The following is a 9,196-nucleotide window of genomic DNA, read 5'->3' on the forward strand; positions in this document are numbered from 1 at the left end:
GCGAATCCGGTTAGACGCTGGCATGCATGTGACGAGTATCATCTGCCACTGTTGCGCCCATTGGGCCATGAACTGTAAACTCTTTTCGCCTAGTAGTAGATCTTGTCGTACCGGTGGACAGGAATCTTTTAGGGCCGGGCTGGCTCGCATTTCCAGGCAAAGAGCTCCACCTGCCCACGCACGCACGCAGTGGCTACCTGGCGCTGGACAAGATTCAAGGCAAGAAAGAGACACGCAGGTTCGCACGCTCCGTTGTTTATTTCCCCCAGCTCATTCTCTTCATTGATTCGTCCAGCGAATTTGTACATCGATCGATCTTGAGCAGAGAGAAACGAATTGGATCCAAAAAATGTCATATTAAAATTGCTGACATTTCAAAGTTGCAACGCAACGCATCCATTGGGCGCGCTTTCACTTTGGCCCAACGTTGCAACCCAAGAATTGAGGACGAAGAGGCAACAAAAATGGAGAGAGACCACCGAAGCTATACATGCAAACCGACTACACCACGAAGCTAGGCGGGTTATCTAGCTGTGGATATCCTCCGGGATGCTGTACAACGCCGGCGACCACCGTCCCGGGCGCCTCGCGGCAGCCGCGTTGGTCGCCGCCGCCGTCTGCTTCTTCGCGTGCTGCCTCTTGATGGCGCTCACCAGCTGCTCCAGCGCGGGCGGCAGCGCGAAGGCGCCGCCGGCGGCGACGGCCGCGGCCACCTGCTTGAGCTGCTGCTTGCTCAGCAAGATCTTGACGCGCGTCGCGCCTCCAGGGCTGGTGGCCGCCGCGTCGGCGACGGGCGTGCCCGTGGACTGCTCGACGGCCGTGACCGTCTTGGCGTCCAGCTGCAGCCTCGGGCACCTCACCAGCTTCCTGGCGTCCCTCCTCGGGAGCTGCGGGGCGGCCTCCAGCTCCATGGATCCGACGCTGGCTTGCTCCTCCGCAGTCGCTTCTTGCTCTCACTTGCTCCCGTTTTTTCTCGTGTTATGGACTTATGGTAGGGTAGGAGTAGTCGCTGCTCCGATGGGCAGTGGCTGGAGAATGGATATATAACGCATTTCAGCGTGTCTGGGGCTAGGGTTTTATATCATATGCAGAGAGGCTTACGAGCGAGACAGCTCATAGGCAACTGTCCGCGTAAAGATCGGAAAGGGACGGCTTAGGTGGAATCTTTTTCTTCAAATAATGAGATTAGTTCGTTGCGGGTGATTTAATATCATCGTTACAGCACGTAGTAGGGCCCATGCATCACATGCTACCGGAGAAATTTCTCATGAGTCGCACCAGTGCCGCTCCCTGCCATGCCATGCAGGTTTGATCTGGATTTCATCAGCTTTGGGAGAGAGAGAGAGAGAGAGAGAGAGAGAGAGAATATTTCGCCCACAATGCATACGTTTTCTAAGTATGATGCACCAGTAGTGTTGCTCTGAGTATTGAATCGTAGTAGTATATGGTGAGGCCTTGTTGGATGTCAGTCATGTGATCATGTGCTTCTGTATGTATGCGTCTGTACTTTCAGATGAAGGGCGCAACAGACGTACAGTACAGGTTATTCGCAATAATAATAAGAAACAGGGGAGGAATATATCGGCAGGCACACCGGAAGGAGGGAGAGCGTGTGGGTGTACCCTACATTAAATGGTATGCACGTCTGGACGTACGTACGTACACGGGGAGTGGTTGCGATGAATTGTCACGACGTACATACGTGTCTGGGAAGAAGTGACCGCTCGACCGAGAGAGAGGCGAGGCAGGGACCAGCGGCAGGTTGTTCATTTTGGCACCACGTCTCCACCGTCACATATGCCTGATGCCTGTGCACGCCGGGTGGACCACGTCTCCACCGTCACATATTAGAGTTAGTATGTACGTGTTGGTGCTGGAGCAGTGTTTGGTTTCTGCTGCAGTAAGAGCAACGGGTCGACCAAACAGACGCTGACTATGTCCGCTTTTTTTGTTTATTTGGATCGACCAGACAGACACAGACGTTTGTTTTTATATTTGGGTCGGCGTCTGCGCCTAACGCTCGTCTGATCTATTTTGACGGCGCCGATACTGTGCATGCATATTTAAAATAAAAATAACTTAATTAAATATTAGGGTCGACCGGAAAGGTCGGTGAGAGTCCATGCGCCCACATTAGTATTAAAAGAAATTAAAAACAAACTAAACTATGAGGTGGCGCGCTGCCCTAGGCGGTGGCGGCGTCGTCGTCCTCGGGGTCGGTGAGCGATGAGTGTCGGCACAGGGCCGGCCCAAGGGAATGCCGGGTTCCAGGCGGCGGCGATGTAGGCCGCAGGCAGCTGTTCCGGCACAGGCAGTGCCGGCGCAGGGGGCTGTGCGGCCGCGGCCTAGCGCGCCTTCTCCTCAGCCTCGCGCTGCTCCTCCTCGAGGTCGCGCTCGAGCATCTCCTCGTACTCGCCGTGACGGCGCTCCTCAGCCAGCCGTCGCTGGCGCCACATCTCGAGGTACGCCACCTCCTACATCGGTGTCGTCCCCATCCAAACCGGTGACTCGGACACCCACTCGCGCAGTATTCCCGTCCAGGAGTAGCGCTCGATGGGGGATGGCTCAGGCTCGGGTTCCGGCTGCGGCTTCGGGTCGGCCTTGACGCGGCGTCGGGGAGGGGACGGCGGGGCCACCGGCGGCAGCACGCAGTCGCCGGCCGCGGAGAGGGCAATGGCCTGCGCCATGGCCGCCTCATACCGAGCCTCCTCTTCCTCCATCGCCTCCATCCTGTGCTGCTTGTCCTCCTCGCTCTCGCGGTAGACCGCCGCAAGGGCCGCCTGGTAGGCGTCCTCCGCCGCCTGGTCCTCCTCGCGGACGATGAACGGGGGCGGCGGCACGCTGCGGTCGACCTCGCGCACGCCGCGTCGCCTCGCCTCCTCGTGCTCGAAAGCGAACCACCTCTTCCAGTTCGGCGAGTCGGATGCGTAGATGGCGTCACGGCGCTGCTCCGGCGTCAGCAGCGCCTGCCGGCGCCGCACCTCCTCTGTGTGCGCCCTAGCCGACCGCGGCCGGCACTGGGATCCTCTCTGGATCCAGATGCCGGTCGTGCAGCAGGGTGACATCGGCAGAGGCACGCGGTGCTGCCAGTGCCACTCCGCCTGGTGCACTGGCACGTTCACGCGCTGCCTCTGCCGGCGAGCCGGCGCTGGCAGAGGCGGGAGAAACTATGAGGGGAAAGAGACGGCGGGGGCCTTGCCCTTGGCCTTGCTGCTGCTCCCGGCGCCGGAGAAGAGCCCCATTTGGCACGGCTTGGATGGCTAGGGTTTGCCGGCGATGGGGGAGCGAGCGTGCCTAGATGTGGACGGGGGCTGGCTGGATGAAGACGGCCTCGCCACACGGTCGTCTTAAAAAAGGGCGACTGCCATCGCTGACATGTGCGCCCATGATCATAAATTAAGCTGACCAGGTAGGTGACGGAGCGTTGGACGACCGCCAAGTGAGGCCACGACGGACATCGAGAAGACGTGTGTGGCGTCCGTTTCGCGTCCGCGTCGATACATTTAAGACGCAAATTTGGACCGCAAATGCGTCGGCGCGGACATGAAACGGACGCCATTTGAGTTTGGGTCGCGCGTTAGGCCATTACTTTTGTTCACGCCAATTCAAATGAACACGGGCAGACGAAATGAATCGCCCCATTAAAGTTGCTCTAATTTGTGGGACTGGATATGCCGTTCTTGTGTTGTTGAAGTCGCCCAGCGAAAAATTGGGCTGATCCAGAGATCGCCGCACGAGACCCTGCCAATGCTAATATGCTATCTATCGCGTTGTGCGAGCGTTATGACGGAATTCATCCACAATGTCTAGAAGTGTGCTATAATGTCCGAGATAATAGGATTTGATACATTACTAATATCAATAAGTTCATCTTTTTTCTTTGAAAGCCCATCCACAAAAAACCTTAAAGTACAGCATGCTTCACATTGACGAGCGAGAACAAAGTGCACACGAAAGATTAATATTGATCTCTTAGGCTAGTCTTGATCTCAAGTGGTAGCTAGCGCGTTGCGACCTTATATATGGTAGTCGATCCGAAGCCGCTACAAAATGGTATCAGAGTTGACCCTCGCAATTACATAGGTGTGTGTGAGTTAGTGTCCTAGACGTGTACATGGCGCGTGGGCCCGTCGTGGCACCTGGTATGGGCACATATGATTGTAAACACTCGCCCATTCAGTTTTTGAAAAGATCATGGAAGCTTCTATCTGATTTTGGGAAACTTCCGGTTCTGGGTTTGTAAGTTCTTTTTTTATTACTTTATTATTTTTATTTTTATTCGATGGTTTTTATTCCTTTTTCATTCTTCTTCATTGTAATTATTTCCTTTTTCACTATTCTTTCCTTTTTCCTATCTTTCATTTTTATGAAATTCATGATTTTTTTAAAAATAAATTAAATTCATAAACCATTTCTTATTCTGGTAACATTTCTTTAAGTTTGCAAAAATTTCTCTCATGATTTTTCAGATTTCAATTCATTTTTTTTTCAATTTGTGAATGATAGATTCATGTGTTTCATATTCTTAGCTTTAATGAACATATTTTCAAATTCCTGAACATTTGTCTGCAGACATTTTGTGAATTCACCATTATTTTTAATTTCATGAATTATTTATAAATTTAAGAAATTGAAATTTGCAAATTTTATTTCAAATTCGTGATAATTTTTAAATATTTGTTGAATTCGCCCTATAGTGAGTCGTATTACAATTCACTGGCCGTCGTTTTACAACGTCGTGACTGGGAAAACCCTGGCGTTACCCAACTTAACAATTTGAATTTCGAAATTGTGATTTTTTTCTAATTCGTTAACATTATTTTACTTGGCAAATATAGCAAAAAATTGTGAACATTTTTAAAATTTGTGACTCTTTCTCACAAATAGGTTCATAAACAGAAAGAAAACACTTTGTACAAACAAATCAGATAAATATGTGTTCAGGCAACGAGTCGGACATCTTGTTTTTTTTGTGGGAAATGAGTCGGACAACTAAACTCGAGTAACATGAACTCACTTAGACTAGCGTTATTGGGGTGTCAGCCCAGCTAGACTAGTGCGCTGGCTAAGTGAACGACACGAGTACAATGCTCACTAAAATCGATATAAGTGGGCGCTTCTATATCTCTAGCTTGACATATGGTGGGAGGGCCTACTAGTATTAGGTCCGTTCGTTTCTTTTCTTTTTCTTGCACCAGCAAAACATGTCCGTGCATTGCAATAGGTGATTAAACAATAACACACGCCTATAATGTGATAAGCATTCTCGCGACCCTTCACAGATGCACACCCTCTATTTTAACATGACAACCAGTGGTCATTCGACATGAACGGTGAGCTTAAGAAACAATGAGCAACATGTCGAACCATGAATCGATTGAGGATAGGGTTTTTCAGGATGCCAATTTGGAACATGAGATATGGTCCCGAGTCAACTTAGTTCAGCTTATTAGTTCATTCTAAAATTTAAGGAAAATTTGAAGATATAACATTATTAATAAATTTGACTTGATGCCATGAGCTAAATTTAAAAGTAAAACAGAAATAAATAATATTATGAATAACAATAGCATCAAGTAGATTAATCTGGAGCAACAGTGGCAGCAAGAAAAACATGCTTGTTAGTGTTAGGCAACATTAGGGTTGACATCTGACCGAGACATCCTCCACTTCCGACCGCCGCTTGATGTGGCGACTCGTGCGAACTCTAGACCCTAGCTCCCTTGCCCCCTCCCCCAATCAAACATTCATCCTTTCCAGTCCATGTCATTGGTAGCCGACCATCAGTTATTTCACATTGGTGGGCGGCCAATCCACCATACACAACGACATGTAGAAGTATGTTTCTACACGTACATATAAAGTATTAAGCTAGCTAGTAGTTTTTTTCTTTAAAAAGGAAAAAGGCTAGCTTGGAATTTTAAATGGGTGGAAATGAACACCCCCTATGGCACCAACAACAGATTTTGTTACACTGTCAAACTATCCTATCTAATCAATTTAAATGTGTAGGAAACATCGATAATAGACATTTTTAAAATACCCCATATATAGAAAAGTGTAAATTAAGGGTACATCCTAAACATAATTTTAGAAATGACTAACAAGCAAGATAAATAGCATATTTGGAATCTACATATTTTACTGAGCGATTTGTATATATAACATATTTTACTAAGCGATTTTTATATATAACATGTTAAATTTAGTATTAAGGTTTGAAAGATATGTTTTTTAAGTACTTGAATCTGCCAAAGAAAAAAAAAAGAAAAGTTAAACAGAGAATACCTGGGCCGAATTGCAACACTGTGCAGCCCATATGCTAAACAATCCTTGGGCGAGACAGATCTATCTTACGCAATCAGAATTCAAAGAGAGAAGGCAATCCGCCTATAGTGCCCCATTAGAAGAGCAAGCCTCTAGCCAGCCCACCTCTAGTTCACTTGTGATGTACGAGGGGATAGCTGAACATGAACCAAACGCCACGGCCAGGAACTTCAAGAAAATCTAAAATCGTTTTTTCCACTTACTAATGGCATTGAATGCAATTTGTAGCAAAGTTGGGGCCAATTTCATAACGAATGCGTAGAAGCATTAATCCCTTTATTAGTTGGTATATAGGTATAGATTTTTAACTTTTATTTACATATTAATATTATAAAAGTGTATTATATATTTCAACAATTAATATACTTTAACGTTCATCTCGCATTTAAATGCTGTCCAAAAAAAATTCATGCAATTTAAAAAAAAACATACTATAAAACAAATGTTCATAGCATTAAAGAAATGTTCGCACGTTTCAAAAAATGTGTGTGACTTTCTTTTAATAATATAAACAATGTTCATGTAATTCAAAAAGTTTATTTTATTACCATTCCAGAAAATGTTCATGACATCTAAGAAAACATTCACGTGTTTCGAAAACATGTTCACGACATTTTTTTAAAAGGTACGCAATGTAAAAAGTCCTCTATTCATCAAAATGTTCAACGTGTATTTGAAAAATGTTTAACATGTATTTGAAAAACTATACATCATGTATTTGAAAAAAAAAATAGTGTGCATCAAAAAAATGTTTCAGTTGTATACAATATTTTTTTTACAACATGGAAAAAAATGGAGACTTGTATTGAAGAAAAAGAGGGAAAACTTGAAGAAAATTGATAAAGGGAAAAACAACCATAGAAAACTGAAGAAACTAACATGAAAATTGAATAAACAAACAGAAAAACAAAGTTCTTACTTTCGTTACTCAGCTGGCCCATTCACCATGCGTTGTAGATGAGGCAGTGCTACGTGTCACATTAGACGAGATACAACCCTCGCTGTTATACATAGACGTGTCTGGAGTCGTGGGCTTGACAAACTAGAGATAGCACCCCGTATGTATGGATGCGCGTCGGCAGGCCCGGTAGCGGTGTAATAGAGGCTGCCCTCGTCACCGTTCATTCCCATCGGCAAGCGCGCGCTTCTTGCAGAGGGGGCGGCACTCCGCGCAGCGCGGTGGCCAATGAGGCGTCCTTCTCCCATATGATCGGCAACCAGATTGGTACGAGTCTCTCCCAATATATATTTGGCTGCAATATTGATCTTTTTTTTTGAAATGATAGGGGTTGCCCCCCTGCCCCAACTTTTATTAAAAAGCAAAGGCAAAACCACACCGGACTGTTAACAGCTCTCGGCTTGAGCCAGAAGTAACTGCAACAGAATTATTACAAGAAGAGAAAACTAAAAGTTTAACATCTCTCTCAAAGAAAACTTATCAAGTCTGAAGCCAAAGGGAAGAAAGGCAATAGAGCTATATGAGAACATTTCCGCACATCAAAACAGCAGCTCCACTACCTAACTACCCCAGAGTCATCCACGCGCCAAGCGATTCTAAGCAATTCCCCGCAATGATGGTCGAGCAGCCTCAAGCATCGGAGGAGTAGCGCAGCTTGGGAGTCCGCACACAAAACTTTCCATTGGCGAATATGATTCCCCACCATATCCAACACACACCTGATACTTCGCCACCTTCGACCCTAGAAAAGAAATTCATTTCGAAGCATCCATAAGCTCCATAAGGTAGCAGCAGAGTCTAAATTAATAGCATCATATCGTTTTTTCTTCTTCCAGAAGGAGATAAAGGAACTAAATGATTCAGGGGTAGGCATCTCAACACAATCAAATATCACCCCTGATGAAGCTATGTACCTGGGGTAGGAACACGGACCCGTCCCAAAGAGTCCTACCCAAGGACGTCCCTAGAAGAAATCACCCATCAATCGACTTGAAGGTACTTCACTCGACGGGTTCAAGAAGCTACCACTCGACCAAGAAGCTACCACTCGACCAAGAAGCTACCACTCGACCATGAAGCTATTCACTCGACTGCCAGGAGGTCTACAGTCACTCCGTAGGCAAACGGTCAGCTGTTAAGTAGTCTTCATGGTCATTACAGCACTTTATTAGAGGCGTTACCAGTAACGCCCCATCTTAAATGTACTTTAAAACCCTGCATTACTGAGGGCAGGAGGGGGCCGGCGAACTCTATATAAGCCACCCCCCTCCTCAGTATGGAGGGTTCGCACCCCTGTAATCCATACACGCATAATCCAGTCGACCGCCTCCGGGCTCCGAGACGTAGGGCTATTACTTCCTCCGAGAAGGGCCTGAACTCGTAAATCTCGCGTGTAACAACTTCCCAATAGCTAGGATCTCGCCTCTCCATACTCACCCCCCTACATCACTGTCAGAGTTAGAACCACGACAGTTGGCGCCCACCGTGGGGCAGGAATCTTAGCGCTTAGTTGGAGAAGTTGTGATTTTTCTCGATCCCTTTGATCATGTTTTCTTGTGGAGTTTTGGTGGAGGACCGCGAGATCCATCTCGGCGCGCTCACCTTCATCGTCGACGACTCCGCCTGGCTTCAGGAGGCACCGCTCGACATCGACGCGCTCCCCGCCCGCGGTGCGACACATTTCCGCGCATGCGTTCGTGGCGTCCTCCTGCGGCAACCGTCGATCCAATATGGGTCGGCATCCGTATCGTCTCCCCGCCCTGTCTCCCACCAGCGCAAGCGCTCCGGTCGGTCAAGACTTCAGCGGTGGGTGAGGCACGTCGTGGCCCGCCAATCGGCAGCCCCGCAAGTCGCGGCCATCGAGCCCGTCGAATCCCTCTACGGCCTGTTCGATCTGTCGACTGGATCCGT

General features: G+C 47.6%; 1 protein-coding gene across 1 annotated transcript; it reads right to left on the reverse strand.

Annotated features, from left to right (window-relative positions):
* Nucleotides 1-336: 336 nt before the first annotated feature.
* On the reverse strand, nucleotides 337-1,035 carry LOC125512289. The gene has a single exon (XM_048677384.1). The coding sequence runs from the start codon at nucleotides 909-911 to the stop codon at nucleotides 528-530; it is 384 nt and encodes a 127-aa protein (XP_048533341.1). The 5' UTR covers nucleotides 912-1,035; the 3' UTR covers nucleotides 337-527.
* Between the last annotated feature and the right edge of the window lie 8,161 nt (nucleotides 1,036-9,196).

This window comes from Triticum urartu, chromosome 6, assembly GCF_003073215.2.
Source record: "Triticum urartu cultivar G1812 chromosome 6, Tu2.1, whole genome shotgun sequence".
NCBI classification, from domain to species: Eukaryota; Viridiplantae; Streptophyta; class Magnoliopsida; order Poales; family Poaceae; genus Triticum; species Triticum urartu.